Here is an 18,408-nt window from a genome sequence, read left to right on the forward strand (position 1 = left end):
CTACAGGCGTTTCACTCACTCGGACCCTGACTCCCACCTGCAGCAGCACCGGGGCAGAGCAGGAGCTGGACCGTCCCCACTGCGGGGCCCAACGTGCGGGACAGCCGTGGGTGCGGAGGGGAAGCAGAGACCAGAGCAGGGCAGAGGCTGCTGGGATCACTGAGCTGGACGACAGCCCCCTACAGCCTGGAACGCCCCTGACTCAGGGTCAGTCTGTTGAGAAAGCCCTCCCAAGGGCAGGGGTCTCTCACCATCCTCTACCCCAGCAGCAGCCAGCAAAGGGGGGGCCGGTGACCAGGTGCCATAGGCGCAGAGCAAGCTGTGTCCTTGGGTCACAGTGACCCCGACTCGGCACGGAGCCGGGCTGGGCAGACGCTCCTCACACCCCCTGCTCTCGGGGAAGCTGGCCAGGCGCCCGTGCACGCCCTCCTCCCAAGACAGGAACCGGGGAAGGCTGAGCAAGGGGCTTCAGGGAGATCCTACCAGGACATGGTTATGCTGGGGGCTGAAGGGCCTGCAGCGTCCCATCGGGTGAGCAGCCCGGCCAGGAGGTGACCCCATCCCCAGGCCCCAACCTCAGCCAGGTGCCATCTGCCCCGCCTTCCCGGGGTGACCCATCTCTCTGCGGTCCAGGTACAGCAGTGGCGAGTGGTGCCGCCCACCAGGGAGGGTGGGGATCCACTCGGCCCCTGCCAGCCTCTGCTCAACTCCAAGGGCCCCGACTCTTGAGCAAACCGAGGTCTGGGGTTCAGGCACCCACGTAGCCGGTCTGGAGGCTGCGAGCTTCTCGGAGGTGGACTGTGCCAAGCAGCCACAGCACGAGTATGTCCTGGCTGTGACCGTAGCAGGGGCCAGGCTGTCCCTGTCACCTGCTTCAGGTGCCAGGCCACTCTGAGCTCCAGGAATGGATCTGTGGGCTCAGGCTCCATGGGGCACAGTCTTGGGTCACGAGGTGCGTGTGAAGTGTGCCCATATGCTCAACTGTGACCACCTGAAGGGATGTCCTCCGACCCACTGGCAGGAACTGCCATGGTCTCCCCACAGTCACCTGAGCATAAATCTGAAGGTGTATCCTCTCGGCCCCAATAGCCTCTGTCCCCATACTCTGAGGCCACTTGATGGCCCCATGGCTGTCCTGCCTCCTGGTGCTCTTGAGTAGGCAGCTACAGGGTTGGGGAGGGGCCCTGGACTGAACTGGACAGAGGTAGGCTGAACCTACACCAGCTCTGTGACCCTGAACGGGTGTCCTCTTGGGCCTCAGTTTCTCCAGCTGTGAATCGGAAGGTTAACCAATATGGTTCCCAAGAGCCTGTGATGGGGCCTGGCAACTCGGGACCGGACCCCATCCCTGCCACGAGCTGAGGCCTCAACGACCTACAGCCGAGATGGGTCTGGGGGAGGGCCAAATACAGCCAGCGGAGCCTCCCTTCCCAAGTGAAGGGGGTTCAAGGACAGAAGGGTTCTTGTCGACACAGGGCCCTGTACACGTCACAGCTGCTGGAAAGAACAACTAGCCCCAGGAATATGTGTGAGTGCCTGGGTTTGGGTGTGTGTGCCTGAGTATGTGTGGGTGTGTTTACACGCATTTGTTTTTGCGTTTTTCTCTTTCCGCTTCATGCAGTGCGCTAATTTGACTAAGTGCCTTGCTCTTTCTCAAGAACAGTGACCAGGATGGGGAAACCAAGGTGTCTTAGGATTAGCCGTAGACTGTATGCTTATTGGTATACCTTGGAGGAGGAAAAGTTCTGGGTGGTGAGTGAGGCTGCCTTCTAGCACAGCTGAACTGCTCATTGGACAGGGGACTCAATGAGTGCAGAATGATGGATAAAGGGCAGATAGAAGATGGGTGGATGGATGGATGGATGGATGGATGGATGGATATGTGGATGGATGGGTGGGTGGATGGATGGGTGGGTGGATGGGTGGAGGGATGGGTGAAGGGATGGGTGGATGGGTGGAGGGATGGGTGGAGGGATGGGTGGATGGATATGGGTGGGAGGATAGAGGGAGGGGTGGGTGGGTGGGTGGATGGATGGATGGGTGGGTGGATGGGTGGATGGGTGGGTGGATGGGTGGATGGGTGGAGGGATGGGTGGATGGGTGGAGGGATGGGTGGATGGGTGGAGGGATGGGTGGATGGGTGGAGGGATGGGTGGAGGGATGGGTGGATGGATATGGGTGGGTGGGTAGAGGGAGGGGTGGGTGGGAGGATGGATGGATGGGTGGGTGGATGGGTGGATGGGTGGAGGGATGGGTGGATGGGTGGAGGGATGGGTGGATGGGTGGAGGGATGGGTGGAGGGATGGGTGGATGGATATGGGTGGGAGGATAGAGGGAGGGGTGGGTGGGAGGATGGATGGATGGGTGGGTGGATGGGTGGATGGGTGGAGGGATGGGTGGATGGGTGGAGGGATGGGTGGATGGGTGGAGGGATGGGTGGATGGGTGGAGGAATGGGTGGAGGGATGGGTGGATGGATATGGGTGGGAGGATAGAGGGAGGGGTGGGTGGGAGGATGGATGGATGGGTGGGTGGATGGGTGGATGGGTGGAGGGATGGGTGGATGGGTGGAGGGATGGGTGGAGGGATGGGTGGATGGATATGGGTGGGAGGATAGAGGGAGGGGTGGGTGGGTGGAGGGATGGGTGGATGGGTGGAGGGATGGGTGGATGGGTGGAGGGATGGGTGGATGGGTGGAGGGATGGGTGGAGGGATGGGTGGATGGATATGGGTGGGAGGATAGAGGGAGGGGTGGGTGGGTGGAGGGATGGGTGGATGGGTGGAGGGATGGGTGGATGGGTGGAGGGATGGGTGGATGGGTGGAGGGATGGGTGGAGGGATGGGTGGATGGATATGGGTGGGAGGATAGAGGGAGGGGTGGGTGGGAGGATGGATGGATGGGTGGGTGGATGGGTGGATGGGTGGAGGGATGGGTGGATGGGTGGAGGGATGGGTGGAGGGATGGGTGGATGGATATGGGTGGGAGGATAGAGGGAGGGGTGGGTGGGTGGAGGGATGGGTGGATGGGTGGAGGGATGGGTGGATGGGTGGAGGGATGGGTGGATGGATATGGGTGGGAGGATAGAGGGAGGGGTGGGTGGGTGGAGGGATGGGTGGATGGGTGGAGGGATGGGTGGATGGGTGGAGGGATGGGTGGATGGGTGGAGGGATGGGTGGAGGGATGGGTGGATGGATATGGGTGGGAGGATAGAGGGAGGGGTGGGTGGGAGGATGGATGGATGGGTGGGTGGATGGGTGGATGGGTGGAGGGATGGGTGGATGGGTGGAGGGATGGGTGGATGGGTGGAGGGATGGGTGGATGGGTGGAGGGATGGGTGGATGGGTGGAGGGATGGGTGGAGGGATGGGTGGATGGATATGGGTGGGTGGGTAGAGGGAGGGGTGGGTGGGTGGATGGATGGATGGGTGGGTGGATGGAGTATGGGTGGATGGATAAGTGGAGGATAGAGGATGGAGGGAAGGAGTAAAGATGGATAGACGAATGGAGGGATGACAGACAGAGGATAGAGGGTGGAGGGAGGGATGCATGGAGGGTGGGATGAAGGGGTCCAGTCACTCAGTAATTAGTATTCTTCTAGGAGTTTGCCGTAGAAATCGAAACTGTCTCCTCAATAAGATTTGCAGATTATAAATGGTGCCTGCCCCTCTCCCAAAACCAAGGAGATGGGAACCCCTAAGAGTCTGGGCTATCTAAGCTACAGGAAGGAGCTGCAGAGTATCGAGGGTACGGAGAGGGTTCCAGAAACAGAGAAAACACTAGCCAGAAGCACCACTGCCGGAGGGGACGGTGTGCAGGCGGAGGCCCCCCCCACCCAGCAGAGCACAGAGCCGAGCTCCATGTCTCTGGCTGCTAGGCACCACCCGGCCGGACGCGGGGACTACATGAGAAAGGGGCCGCCCCAAGCGCTATGGCCGCAGGGAGGGTGCGGGCGGGCAGGGCAGCTGACTCACGGGGCCCCTGACCCCGGGGGGCTGACGGGGGTGGTGGCTCGCATGAGGAGGCATGCACAAGTCAGGAGAGCGACATACACTTACGGCGTTATCCCCCAGGATGTCCAGCTGCTTCATCAGCTCCGCGACCAGGATGTCCTAGAAAGACAGACGGGCTGGGGTGAGCGCCAGCCGGGTGGGCAGCACGGGGTGCAGGGCGAGGGGGCGGGGGGCTTACCGTCACGCCTTCCGCTTCGCAGTAGGCCTGGAGGGGGCTCTTCCCTTCCGCGAACGGGGTGTGGTGGAGGTTGATGGCGGGCGACTTCCTCTCCCTTTCCTAGGACAGAAAGCGGGAGGCTGGCGCGGAGCTGTGCCGGGGACCCGCAAATAGGGTCCACGTTTGTGAAACGAAGCCCCAAGGGCGGCAGGCGACCCCTGTGCAGACAGACGCTGGCGGAGAAGGGAGCTCCCGGCCAAGACAGGCCCTGGGGATCCGGCTCAGCTCCCTGCCCCCCGGTCACCACCCCCGCTGGCGACCTGCCGTCCACCGTGAACTCCAGGGCTGTCGGGAGCCTCAGGGAGCGGGTCCTCCACAGGCTGACCACAGCGAGCCCCTGGGGACCCCCATCTTCTCACAGTATCGTACAAAGTGTGGTCGCTCCCACCAGCGAGGGTCATGCCCTCGTCGTCACCAAAGGTCCCAACGGTGACCAGGACTGAGGAGGGGGCCCCCAAGGGGTGTGTAGGCGGCCAGCAGGGCAAACACCAGTCCAGATCACTTCCTCACGCTTCACAGGTGGACCGTGCCCCCAGCTGCCTTCACGGGGAGGAGTGACAGTGGCAGGTGAAGGCAGCAATGTGGCCGTCCACGCGTGGCTGGCCCTTTCCCCGAGGGAGCCTTGCTCTAGCTCCCTCCGCTGCAGGAGGCCACGGTCATGGCAGAGGACAGACAAAGGGCGCCTGGTCACCATGTGGCACCCAGCTGCCTGCACTCAGGGGCTTAAATGAGCAAGAAGGAAACATTGGCCGGGCTGACCACTGTGGTCAGGCGTGTGGCCCCCACAGCACAATGAGGCACAGCCATGATTGTCCAGCCCCCACGGGTCTAGAAGCAGACACTCATGTTTCATTCTTTCGGGGTACGTTTTGTCCTTGTTTCCTCCATGGTTCCCCACGCAGAGAGAAGCCCCCTTTCCAGCCCTCCCTCTTGGGGTCATGAACAAAAGCTCAGGTCAGGAAGGCCAAGTGACCGGACAACAGGCCTCCCTCCGTCCACGGCTGGTGGCCTGTGCCCCTTGTGCCCACCCCGGCTCTGCAGGCTGGTGGCCTGTGCCCTGGCGCCCGCGCCCGCCCTGAGACACACCTCCAGCTCCAGGATCCGGAACTCTAGCAGCTCGTTCTGGTCTCTGGCATCCTGGACCTCGTGTCTTAACCGACCCTCTTCCGTCTCCATTTGCTTGATCTGTAAAATAAAAGGCAGATGAGATGCCTGAGGTCACAGGTCAACTCCCCAGCTGTCCTGACAGCTGCTGGCTCTCTGTGGGACAGCTGACCCACCCCAGTGCCCAGAGCCCTCACTCCAGCTGGAGTCCATGTGGGTCCATCCTAGCGAGACAGGGTTGAGTCTCCAGCCGTTGGTTAATCAGGATGGGGGGACGCAGGGGCAGATCAGGGGGCGAGGAGCCCCGAGAGCCCGGAGCTCGGCCTGGCCATCTGAGCAGAGATGGGGAAGGGAAGGGACCCATCAAGGGAAGAGACGGCAAGATGTCCCTGTATGACAGTGCTCCTTAGAGCCCAGGCTGGCCCAGAAGCAATGGAAGGGCCATGAGCCATCGCTGCCTGACCCCCTCCAGAGCTAAGTTTACTAATTAGGAGGTTGTTTAAACAGAATCAGAAACATGCACGGCCCATGCCCTCCCAAGGGTGAGTGCCACGCATCCTGGGGCACTCGGCCTTGTGAACACAGGAGAGGGTGTTCCAGAAGGGTGTCCGCTGCGGGCGGGGGACTCGGCCCATCCCCCGAACTGAGTTTGGGGAACCGAATGCCCTGCTGGGGTGCTCGGGGGTGGGTGGAGAGATGGTTCCAGGGGATCAGCACCCAGCAAGGGAGTCGTGCATTCAGGGGCAGGGCCTTATCACAGTGCATGTGTCACAGCTGAGGCCGTGAGGGAGCACCCACAGGCCAAGAATGTGACCCCACATCCATGGTAGCCAGAGAAAAGTACAGGTTTGAAGTGTGCACAGTGTTTGCACATGGACATTGTGCATGTGTGTGTTTAAATGTGCACGTGTATGTATTGCGTGCATATGAGTGTGTAAGTATGTAAGAAGTGTTTAAATGTATGCATACAAATGTGTGTGCACAGAAGCATATATGAGAAGAGTGAGTACAGGAGTACAATGAGTATATATGTGTGCACACAAGCATGTAGGTATTTTTGTGCACACACAAGCATTTACGTGTGCGCAAGTGTTATGTGTACGAGGGAGTATTTAAGTGTGCACAGTGGTTAAATGTGCTCATGGGTGTGTATGCAAGAACATTTAAGTGTGCATGTGTGTTTGCATGCACATGAGTGAGTGTGCACGTGCATGTTTAAGGGCACACAAGATTTTAGTGTGCACGTGAACGTTATGTGTGCACACAAGCATTTCCATGCACACACGTGTTTACGTGTAGGTGAGCACCAGAGAAGGTGAGCACAGCTGTCCTGATTTAAGATACAAGCGGGAAGCACGTAGGTGTCACTCACTGTTCAAGACATAATACCCAAAGCACAGCCCCGTGTGGGACTGACGGCTTCAGGCGGGGCGGGCGACTGAACTGGGACCCACGGCCTTGGTCTGGGGGCTGCTGGTCTGTGGGAAGCACCGTCGAGGATGTGGCCCTGAGGCTCGTGAGGACACCCTAGTCTGGCTCTTCTCGGTAAGGGCGGCGGATGCCACGGAAAGTCCTTGGCCCAGGGCGAGGGCTGTGGCTTGGAGGGACGGGCCACAACGGCACCGTCACGTAGGCATGACGATGGCGGGGCTGCGGGAGCCAACTGTAAGCCCCGATGGCCTTTCTGCCTCTGAACATGTAGCTCCGGCTCCCACCCCGTTCCGAGCCACCTGCTACAGCACTCTGGGCCCTACCCACTGGGGACGGTCCCCAGCTGCCCAGGTGTCATCTGACGAACCATGTACAGTCCTCGGCCTGTAGTGCTGTGGGTCCCTCCCTGAACCGGCCCCAAGAACGGGCTGGATCAGAGAGGTGGTGATGTAGGCGGAGGTGCCCACGAACGGACGTCTCACGTCCAGGGACAAGGGGAAGCCAGGCAGCTCCTGGGAGGAGCTCAGGCCACTAACAGGCACTGGCCAGCTGTGCACCGTGTTTCCTGACCAGTCACATAATGTCTTCCAGCCAAAAAGCCCCAGTCTGGAGGCAGGGTGACAGGGACGACAGCATTTTGGAGCCTCCTGTTAGCCACAGCCAGGAGAGCCCATGGCCACGGCCACAGCCACTGCCAGGGAAGCTTTGCTTACGTCACACGCCCTCACAGTTGCGCGGTGGTGACAGAAACTGAAGCCCAGCTCCCGGGGACCCTCAAAGGACCTCTTCCCGGAATACAGTGTCCTGGCTCAACAAGGCCTCTGAATGGGGTGACTCCAGTGGTTTTGAAAGGACAACTCTTCCACAGAGCCTGCCTGGCCCTCGCCAACCACAGAGCCCATCCGTGGGACAGAACAGGAGCCCAGACGCAGCTCTAGACGCACGGCTCACCGTCTCCAGGAGGTGGAGGGGGCGGCCTCCCGGGAGTGAGCCACCAGCAGGCCCGGCGAGGGGGCGGCCACGGAGGCTCTGCCGAGCGACCCCCCGCCCCCCCACCCCCAACCCAGCAGCGCTGGCCGCACACGCCCGGGAGCACAGGGGAGGCGGCCAGAGGGTCGGACGGCCACAGACATACCTTCTCCACGAGCTCTTGGTTCCTTCGATACAAAGCTTGCTTCTCTTCAATCCACTTCATGTCCTTGGACGCAGAATCAAATTGGAGAAACAGATTCGCCACAGGGTTAATCTCAAAGTCAGCATTTAAATCACAATTCAGCAGAACAGAGGATCCGACCAAAGGACTCAACACCCAGCTTCTGACATGACCACCCGGGACGGCTCATTCGCACAGCTAATGAACACCTCTGATTTCACCCTGTATCTCCTGGGAGGGGCCCGGACAGAGCAGACGGGGGCAGCCCCGCTTCAGGCGGACCCCTCGCGCCCCCACGTGGACAGCGCTCCCGGCCAGGCACCAGCGGCACGTGGTACCATGTGGACGTCACGGGTCCGGGGACCCTGACTGGAGCCGGCGGGAGCCAGGTTCCCTTGACGGGGTGGGAGGGGGGCGCCTGGTCCATCTCACTCTCGGACACTCAGACGGAGGCATTTGTGCAACAGCGAGAGACGTGTGTGGCCGTCCTGCGGACCCCGTTCCAGGGTCAGGCCCTGGGGGAAGCACAGGGTCTCTGGTGCGCCCCCTGCCCCAGCAGCGTTTCCAGTCAGGTGTCAGGAGGAAGGCCTATCGCCCCAGCTTCTTTCCAGCAAAGTCATCTTCGAAGCTTGAAAGATTGATCTCAGCAGATGAAAGGCAGCGTTGTCTTTTCTCCTTCTCCTTCTCCTTCTTCTCCGTCTTCTTCTTCTTTTTCTTCTTCTTCTTCCTCCCCCTCCTCCCCTTCCTCCTGTCCCTCCCTCTCCTCCTCCTCCTCCTCCTCCTCCTTGTGTCCCAGATACCACCACTGCTCCTATCCAGCATGGCGTGGGGCCCAGGGATCTCACTCTCGAAGTCCAGGCAGGGTCCGTGAGGACTGTGCGCAGCTCGGCTCCAGAACGCCGTTCCTGCAGCCCAAGTGTGCCGTGGCCCCGGGCGGAGATGTGGTGGCCGTGGTGGGGCGCGAGCCAGTCTGGCGCTGAAGCCTGGCCGCGTGCTCAGGCAGGGGCGCTCACAGTGTGGCCCCGGTGTCACTCAGGCCCTCCTCTTGTCCGGCCGGCCGTCCACCCGGCAGTTAACACGTCGAGGACCGCCGTGGGTCTGCACGGGGCTCGGTGCTGGGCCAGGCGCCTCCCAGGCAGACCCTCCCAGCCCTACGTGGACGTCGTCCAGCCGCATCGTGGCTCCACCTGGAGCTGTGCCATCCAGCAGGTCACAGGCCCGTGGCCAGGGCGGGAGGACGCCCTCCCGCGGGGTTCGAAGAGCCCCGAGGTGGTGAGGGAGTGAGTGACAACCTCCAGGGGCCTGAAATCCTGGCCCCGAGCTGGGGGAGAGACGGGGCCCACCCAGACCAAGCCCAGAGAGGCCACGCACTCTCGGCCGGGCGCGTGCCCGCCCCGTCAAGGCTGCTGTCTCCTTCCTCTGGATACAGATTCCTTCCAGTTTTCACATTTTTGATTGAGGTGTGAGTCTTTAGCGCGCAGCCAGTAACTTTCACCTGCACGCGCGCACACGGGCCGCCGCCCTCCCCAGGAGTCCGTGCCCCTCAGGCTCCCTCCGACCCCCTGGAGCCCCCCAGGGACCCGGGCTCCACACACCCACCTGTCCCTGCTCGGCCAGGGTCTGCTCGAGATCCTCTATCCGCGTCTGGGCCCTCTGCACCTCTGCTTGGAGCTGCTCACGGGTCTGTAGGATGGGAGGAGACATACATCCAACTTTCTCTAAAAGCCAGGACATACCCACAGGGACGGAGACTCTCAGCGACCTTCTGGCTTCTGCCTCCGCCACCTCTGCTACCGGAGAAGAGGCCGTTCTCCCCTTTGCAAGGAGTGCTCAGCACCGAGGGAAGAACTCTGAGGCTGGTTTGAAGCAGGCGACCTCACTTAGACCACAGGGACGGCCTGCAGACTGGCTCTGAGAGCGTGCTGGTGGAAGGAAGTCTGTTCACAGGATCGAACAGCTGATGGGCTGGGCCGGGCGTGGCCCAGGGGGGCTGGTTCCAGTCTCGAGGGCGACAGTGAGGACACTGGCAGGGCTTGGCCATCTGCCCAGCAGGGACCAGACGCCCTTCCCTTCCCTTCCCGCACAGGCGCCCTCTGCCGGTCCTGGCTTCACCTGGATTCTGCTTGCTGACTTCACTCACTTTCTCCCCCACCCCGGGCCCCCTGTGGAAGCCCACTCTCACTGCCCTGGTGCATGCAAGGCCCCCGAGGGTCCAAACCGCCCTCCTGGGAGTTCATGCGCACTCGTGAGGTCCAAGCTATAGGGCACTCCATTCTTCTGGTGCTCCTGCTCCCCGAGGAACAGCCTCCAGGGCAGATGAGGGCACAGGGTCAGGGGTCCCTCAGCTTGGGGAGGGCAGGGTATCCCCTGGCCGGGCCCTGGGTGCCTCTCCTCATGACATCGGTGGACCCAGGCTCTCCCTCCCCCGTCCCCTCCTCTGGCCTCTGCTCTCCATCCGCAGAGATGAAAGTGAAGCTGGCCGGGGTCCTAGCTAGTCCCCACCCGATTCCCTGGAGGCCCAGGGGCTCTCCAGGCAGCCAGGACATATACAGTCTAGGGGAGGGGACCCCGCTGACACTGAGCCCTGGTTCGAAGACGTCCATGCTCAGCCGGCCAGCCAGAGTTGCAGAAATGGCTAAGTGGTGTTGTCCCGTGTGGCTTGGGACAGAGCTGGCCCCCAGGCCCCACAGCAGCAGGGCAGGAGACCCACAGGGACGAAGCTTCTCTCTCTATGCTGGGCATGCCCTCTGAGCCCCGGCAGAGCAGGCCACGCATCAGGCACGGGGGTAAAGGGGGTTTGGGGGAGGGCGGCAGGACACAGCCCCTCACCACGGCCTCCCCTGGCGGCCGGCAAGGGCACCTGCCTTTGGCAGATGGACCATGGGTACCTGGCCCAGGGTCCAGGGAAGCAGGGGCAGGAGGAGACACCACCTGCTCCCGGCTGGGCCTGCCTGGCGAGGCTCAGGGGAAAGGGGGGCATGGCATCCGAGCTCAGCGTTTACTGGACACACAAATAATCTTGGCTTGTTTCAAGAACCGAGCTGCGATGCCGGGCCTCCTCCGGCTCTGGGCCTCAGTTACGGGGAGGCCCCAGGAGCGCCACCAGCAGGTTGGCCAGGAAGCCGACTTTACCTTGTCCGCCAGCTGCAGTGCCCAGAGGGACAAACCTGGCTCTCCCGGGGGGCCACCGCTCACACCTGTGCCCGGGGCTGCCCTGGGGTCCCACCCGCGGCCGGCCAACGGCCGGCGCCACTTCCCAAACACGGGCTCCCGACGGCCTCGGCGAGCATCGCCGGGCCCGACAATAACCGCGGAACGTGGGAGAGGACTTGGCCCGGAAGGCGAAGCGATGCCAGTGCCCCTGCCAAGGCCGGGGGGGTCAAGCGGGGAGGAGCCCCGGCGGGAGCCGGAACGTCGTGGAGTAGAAGTCAGTTAGACCTTAACTTCTCGCTCTGCGTCCAGCGTCCCTCCGACCTGCTCCTGCAGCAAGGCGTAGGCTCGCTGCAGGGCCTGGTACTCCATGGTCAGCTGCCGGAACCTCAGCTCTGTCTCCTCCTTGGCCACGCCCTGGAGAGGTGCATGGAGACACGCTGTTACCCGGGGACCCGGGGAGGTGAGCCCGGAGCCCCCAGGGACAAAGGCCCAGCGGGCTGCACTGAGGCCAGGGTGAGCCTCAGGGGCCGGGAGCCCGGCCAGGGCCTCAGCTGGGGCCCCCGTGCGGGCCAGGTGAGCGCTGGGCCCGAGAAGGCGGTTCCTCCCCACCCCACCGCACAGCTCAGGCTCCCTTCCCACGGCCATCCCCAAATGTCTTCTGGCCGCAAGGACACCCGGTGTCCCTGGGAAAAGGCGGGGGCTGCGGCTGCCTTGGCGGGGCCCCAGCGGACCCCGAAGTGTTTGCTGCTCCAAGGAGAACACCCCGGTCTGCTGTGGGAGGGTGGCTGTGTCTGAGAGTGACCGGAGCCCGGCCCCTGCTCCTTATCCCCGGGGCCACTGGCAGCAGCTGGGCTACCATAGCTTAGGTCTCTACGTGGGTCGGTGGCCATGGGGCCACCTGCCCGGATCTGCCAGGGGAGGCCTGGCTCCTGGCCCGAGTGCCCCTGGACAGGTCCGTGGACCGCCTGCCACTACGTGTCCTTCAGCCACAGGGGCCGGGCGGGTCAGACCAAACCCAGCACGGGCTTCCTGCCACGTGAGGGGGCTCAGATGTCCGCCTGCATATGAGGGCGGTTCCTTCCGGAAGGAGGATTGGGCAGGACAGGCTGGCTGGGCTTTTATCAAAGACAGGGCTGCTCCTCATTGTTTTGTTGCCTTGATGTACGTCTCGGCGTGGCCCGGACCCCAGGGCAGCCTGCGAGAGGGCAGGGGTGCAGGCAGCCAGGGAGAGGCACGTGGCCCTCCTTGCCAGGTCCCTGGACCCCCGGAGCCCCGCCCCGGCCCGTGCAGAGGCCCCATGGGACGCTACCTCATCCAGGTCATCGTCGGGGGTGCACGGGGTCTGGTCCGTCCTGTCCGTTTGGTAAGAGACAGAGGAGCCATCAGATTCCAGGGAAGCCTCTTCGTCGTATCCAAAGAACGTCTCCACCACAACCGGCTTCTGACCAAGAGGGACCGGGTTAATCCACACACGGACCCATGTGCCCTCCCCACCCCGTGTCCACTCTATCCAAGTCCCTCCTGTCAGTGTCCCCGGCGCTCTCCCAGATACAGGCCCAGACGGTCCCAGGAGCTCCCCGCGCCCTTCTGCTGAGTCCCCAATGGGGCCCTTCACGGTCAGGCTCATGAGGGTCACCGGTCACTAAGGCTGGAGGGCGCCGTGGCCGATGCTCCCTGACTTTGCCATCCCGTCCTCGGCTGCTGAACCTGTCCTGCACATTGAGGGCTCCTGGCCTTTATCCCAGTTGCCCGGATTCTCCCCACTCCTGCCTCACGGAAGCCCGGGGAGCAGGGGGGCCTGGCGGAGAGCAACAGGTCCACTCTTACCACTGCACTCCCGGGCTCCCAGGCCTCCAGAAAAATCTCTAAATACTCTGCCATAATCCCAAAGATAGAGACCCCCAAACCCTCTCCCTCCTCCCATGGGCCTTTCTGGGGGCCAGAGAAGCCAGCATTTGTGCCTAAGGAATATCTCACAGCCTGTGTGAGGAATGACCACTGAGCATTCAAAAGCCAAACGAGAAAACACTCATTTTGTAGAAAGCAGCGCACAAGTTACTTCCTTGAGGCTATCTCCTGAATCTCCTTTTTTAAAATTAATTAGTTAATTTATTTGTTTTTGAGACAGAGTGAGCACAAGTGAGGGAGGGGCAGAGAGAGAGAGCGAGACACAGACTCAGAAGCAGGTTCCAGGCTCTGAGCTGTCAGCACAGAGCCCAACATAGGGCTCGAACCCACAAGCTGTGAGCTCATGACCTGAGCCAAAGTCGGACGCTTGACCCACTGAGCCCCCCAGGTGCCCCCTCTCCTGAATCTCCTCTAATAAAAAGCACACATTTATTGAAAAAGGTTGTGCTTCCAATTCCCTACGGGCGCACGCATGCCTGGGAGGGACCTGTGTGGGGCCAGCAGACAGGTGCTGCAGCCTGCAGTGCTGGCCGGGGACCATGTGGTGACGAGGCAGGCCTGTGGACTCCAGCGCAAGAGGGAATTCTAACTCCGAGCCGGCAGAGGAAGGTCAGGGTCCAAGGCTAGCCCCTCCTCCTTGCCGTCAGAAAGCATATCTTCTCTGGGAAAGTTAAAAGCAACAAGGTAGGATTTCTAAATTTAAAATTATAATCATTGTATTGATTTGGGTTCATTTTGGTTATTGTACAGTAATGATTTTTAAAAACAATTGGGGCGCCTGGGTGGCTCAGTCGGTTAAGTGTGTGTGTGACTCTTAATTTCGGCTCAGGTCAAGATCTCATGATTTGTCAGTTCAAGCCCAGCATCAGGCCCTGCACTGACAATGTAGAGCCTGCGTGGAATTCTCTCTCCCTCTCTCTCTGCCCCTCCTCTGCTTGTGCTCTCTCTCTCTCAAAATAAATAAACTTAAAAAAATAATAGAATTATTAGGGCACCTGCGTGACGCAACCTGATGAGCGTCTGACTCTTGGTTTCTGCTCAGGTCCTGATCCCAGGGTCGTGGGATCGAGCCCCGCATTGGGTTCCACTGCTTAAGATCCTCTCTTCCTCCGCCCCTCCCCTGCTCGTGCACTCTTTCTCTCAAAACAAATAAATAAACATTAATAAAAAGGAAATAATAAAATTATCTTCTTTTCACCTCCAGAGAGAAACTCACTCCTGTTAAGTGGCTTTTAAAAACACGCATTTTGTGTGTGCACATGTCAGTGCTGTCTCCTTTACCTTGGGGAGTTTCGCCATTTTCTTTCTTTGCTTTCGAAATCTTAAAAGCTTATCTCGCTCCTGCAAAAACCAGTGGAAGAGATTTTGTGAGTGGTTGAGCAGCTCAGTTAATGTTCCCGCGAGGTCATCCGAACGGACTTGCAGAGCGCTTTCTGGATGGGCACGCCGTATGCTCATGAACACACGGCCCTGCTCAGGGAGGACCATCACGCTGCAGGTGCTGATGCCCTGTGGCTTCCACTTGGGCTGAAGTGAGTGACGGCCCACGTTGTGGGGGGGCCCTCGCCCCACCCTGCTCAGGGTGCAAAGCCTCCTTCAGAGTGTGCGGGGGGGTAGGGGGGGTAGGGGTAGGGGGCGGGCTCTGAGCAGCACGCACACCGGAACCGGAACCGGCAGGGACGGTGGCCCAGCCCTGCTCCGCACTGTCTGAGCAGGTGTCTGGAAAACGGCAGCCCTGCACAGGTGGAGACGGATCCTGCAGAGACAAAAATCCCGTTTCTCCCCAGGGAGCTACACTGTGTTTCCGTGGCCCTGACCACGCGCCAGCCACACTTAGACTGCTGGGCCACGCCGGCGGGGGAGAAACCCGTGGGGGTGCGGTGCCCCAGGGACGGCAAACCTGGCTGGGTGCCGACTCCTGCAGGCATCACCAAAGGCCATGTGGGGCACCTGTCTGACCCTAATGGATGGGCTTCTCGGCCACTGCTGCAAAGCCTTTGGGCAGGTAGCAAGTGCTGTGTGGGCACAGCCACCTTTGTCTGGACTGGAAGGAGCCACCAGCACCAGGGGTCCCAGGGACAAGTGCCCTGGAAAATGGGCGTGGATGTAGGAGAGAGAATTACTTACCAGCACACTCTTCACGTAGCCGGCAGTTTCGAGGGTCTAGGGGGAGAACAGCATGTTAGAGAACTGGGGGCCCAGACCTGCTCCTGCGGGAGACCCCGAGCCTGCTGGCTGCCCCAATTCCCACTGCCTGGAGAGGGAGCATGTGACTTGGCCCTCGCGGTCCTTTCTCCCTCCCAAGCTGACCTCCCAAGGGCACCGTGAACCTGCAGAAGTGCCCAGGGGCCCTCAGCTCAGGGCTGAGGTCCTGTCACCTTCCTTTCAGAAACTGAAGTAATGTACAATTGTAATCGACCAAGATTTCTTCCTTTTCCTATATTCCCCCGTAGATTCTCATTATCGTGGGCATCGACGGTCACTGTGTGCTTGAATAAAGAGGTCAGCTCTCAGGCACGGCCAGAGGAGGCTGTGTTGGGGGGACGCCGTCCTGCAGCCCGCAGTGGGCAACTTCCTGCTACTCTGGAAGCAACTTAAGTTGCTTGGGGCAACTGGCCTTGGGGCGCCCGGATGGCTCAGTCCATGGAGCATGGGACTCTTGATCTCAAGGTCTTGAGTTCAAACCCCACGATTGGCATAGAGCTTACCAAAAAAACCAGGAACAAAAAAAAAAAAACAAAAAAAACAAAAAAAAACAAGCCAGGCCAGGCCAGCACTTCTGGGCCACAAGCCACACCAGCAAGAGACAATGCTGTCCCTTCGGATGCCCCTGGAGGTCACAGAATGACCAAGGCCACTTGCTCTGAACAGATCTGAATGGACCCCAACAAGAAGCAGAAGGCCCCCAAGCAGGGTAATTGGAAGGGTCTGATGCAGGACTATTTGCAAAACTGTACTGGGGCTGTAGGGGCCACAGGGATAGGGCAGTGTAGCGGGCTGGATGGGCCCCCCTCCCCGGGAATGCCCAGAACCTGGCTCTGGACCTTATCTGGAATAGCGCCTTTGCAGGTGCTTTTGAGTCAGGGCTCTGGAGGTGAGACCATCCCGGATTAGGGTGGGCAGGTGTCCTCAGGAGAGAAGAGAACGGGAGGGACACAGAGAGCAGGCCCCGCGGAGACAGGCGGAGCTCAGAGAGAGGAGACGTGGTGATGAACGGACCCCGCCCTGGCGCTCCCTGAAGCAGCGGGGCCCTGCCCGCACCTTGACTGGATTCTGGCCTTCAGACGGAGAAGCGTGCTAGCCCCCAGGTGTGCTGCTCTGTCCCGGGGTCCCAGGAGCTAACACTGCGGCACTGCTGCCTTTGAAACCTCGGGTCTAAAGCGAGGAGGGGACCACGCAGTTTTAGCGCTGGGGCCTGACAGCGGGGCCCCTAGGGAGGGCCGGGAGGACTCCCCTGCTGGGTTCCCCAATGCAAGGATCCTGTGGGAGGGGAGGGGCCGAGGGAGGGAGGAGGGGGAGGGGCCCAGGGAAAGAGGCGGGGCCTATGAGGACAGGGGCTGAGGGAGGAAGGAGGGGAGGGACCGAAAGGAGGAGGGGAAGGGTCGAGGAAAAGAGAAGGAGAGGGGTTGAGGGAGGGAGGAAGGAAGGAAAGGGCGGAGGGAGAGAGGAGGGGCCTATGGAGGAAAGAGGGGAGGGACCGAAGGGAGGAGGAGGGCAGGGGCCGACTGAGGGAGGAGGAGAGGGGGCCCAGGGAAGGAGCAGAAGAGGTGCCCAGGGAAAGAGGAGGGGCCGAGGGAGGGAGGGGAGGCGGGGCCTAGGGAGCCGGGAGCGGAGGGACCGGAGGGGGGAGGGGAGGGGCCGAGGTAGGAGGAGGGGGGGTGCCCAGGGAAAGAGGGGGGGAGGGGCCCAGGGAAAGAGGAGGGGGCTAGGAGGACGGGAGGGGAGGGGCTGAGGGAGGAAGGAGGGGAGGGACCAAAGGGAGGAGGAGGGGAGGGGCCGAGGGAAGAAGGAAGGGAAGAGCCCAGGGAGAAAGGACGGGCCTAGGGAGATGGGAGGGAAGGGGCCGAGGAAGGGAGAAGAACCGAGGGAAGGAGGAGGGGAGGGACCGAGGGGAGGGGGAGGGGAGGAGCCCAGGGAGAGAGGAGGGGCCTAGGGAACGGAGGGATGTGATTGAGGGAGTAGAGGGGTGGGGCAGAGACAAAAAGAAAGAGTGAAAGGGAGGGGCCAAGGGAGACGGGAGGGGTGGAGGGGAGGGGCTGATAAGCTGTAGGGGCGGGGCAGAGGGAGGGGAGGGGAGGACAGGGTCGAGCGGAGGGGCTGGAGGAGGGAGAGGTGGGGCCGAAGAAGATGAGAAGGGTGGGGCCCAGGGACGAGGGAGTGGAAAGGGCTCAGAGGTTGTGGGGGGGGGAAAGGGGCGGAGAGGGAAAGGACGAGAAGGGAGGGGATAAGGGGAGGGGCGGAGGGATAAGGGGAGGGGCGGAGGGATAAGGGGAGGGGCGGAGGGATAAGGAAGGGACAGGACCCGAGGGAGATATGAGGGGGCGGGGCCGAGGGCGATGGGGAGGGCGGAGGCTGGAGGGCACAGGGGTGGCGCGGCGGGACGCGAGTGCCCCGCGGAGGGGACGCTGGGCACCTTAGAAAGCTCGTCTATGAGGTTCTGCTGCTCCACAATTTGAAGTTTCAAGAAGTCAACTTCTCTTTCGTCCTGACTTTGATCCAGGTCGTTTAAGGAGCTGGGTCTCCTTATGATCCCGGCTCTTTGTCTCTGCAAAGCCAAGCAGACCGCGGCGGTGGATGAGGGGTCGACCGGGCGACGGGGGAACGGGGTCTTCTTTGCCAGCGGGCACGCGCAGCCCGTCTGCTGGGGGACAGGGGCCCCTCTGCTCGGGCCTCGGGGCAGCGGGCTGCAGGGCCCTGGGGACACGCGCGGGGCGAGTCTGCACCCCAGGATGCGACGGCGTGGGCGGCCTGCCATCCCTCACCCGCCGCCTCTTCCCAGCTCAGCGCGGGAAGAAGGCATTTCTGCAGCCGGGTGCTGAGGACACCCCGCTCCCGAACGTCGTACTGAGTTACTCTTTAGCTAAACTCTCGCCTGCGACCTCTGGGGCCTTTGGGACGGAAGGGACGCAGGAGACACCGGCTAACCATCCCACACTCCGTGGATGTGCAGGAGTGAGCCTCCCCCAACGTGGGGTCTGCGGGGTGCTGCTCGGCCGACTCCTTCCCCTCCACGCAGGCGTTCTGGGACTCTCCCCATCTGTGCCCGAGAGTTTTCAGAGTGAGAACAGGCGCAGTCCAAGGTCCTCGTGTTATACCCGGCAGCAGGCCTGGGGCTCGGGCGGGACTTGCTCAGTGACTCCCCTGCCCGGTTCCCCCAGGCGGGCGCCCAGGACCGCTCCCCACCAGTGCTCGGACCTCCTCTCGCAGCCAGCA

General features: G+C 61.6%; 1 protein-coding gene across 25 annotated transcripts in view; it reads right to left on the reverse strand.

Annotated features, from left to right (window-relative positions):
* The window catches only part of JAKMIP3 (Janus kinase and microtubule interacting protein 3), a 114,365-nt gene that overhangs the window by 28,021 nt on the left and 67,936 nt on the right, over window positions 1–18,408 (reverse strand). For 8 of the 25 annotated variants that reach the window (XM_078435013.2, XM_078435010.2, XM_078435008.2 and 5 more), the window contains 10 exons: window positions 17,609–17,740; window positions 15,103–15,138; window positions 14,257–14,316; window positions 12,377–12,508; window positions 11,353–11,481; window positions 9,514–9,597; window positions 7,897–7,959; window positions 5,313–5,411; window positions 4,188–4,286; window positions 4,049–4,108 (listed from right to left, as the gene is read on the reverse strand). In XM_078435013.2, the coding sequence (XP_078291139.1) occupies window positions 4,049–4,108; window positions 4,188–4,286; window positions 5,313–5,411; window positions 7,897–7,959; window positions 9,514–9,597; window positions 11,353–11,481; window positions 12,377–12,508; window positions 14,257–14,316; window positions 15,103–15,138; window positions 17,609–17,740 (894 nt within the window). The remainder of the gene's footprint in view (window positions 1–4,048; window positions 4,109–4,187; window positions 4,287–5,312; window positions 5,412–7,896; window positions 7,960–9,513; window positions 9,598–11,352; window positions 11,482–12,376; window positions 12,509–14,256; window positions 14,317–15,102; window positions 15,139–17,608; window positions 17,741–18,408) is intronic. The other 17 variants (XM_078435012.2, XM_078435009.2, XM_078434998.2 and 14 more) reach the window with 3 other exon arrangements.

This window comes from Panthera onca, chromosome D2 (genome assembly GCF_046562875.1).
Source record: "Panthera onca isolate mPanOnc1 chromosome D2, mPanOnc1 haplotype 2, whole genome shotgun sequence".
NCBI classification, from domain to species: Eukaryota; Metazoa; Chordata; class Mammalia; order Carnivora; family Felidae; genus Panthera; species Panthera onca.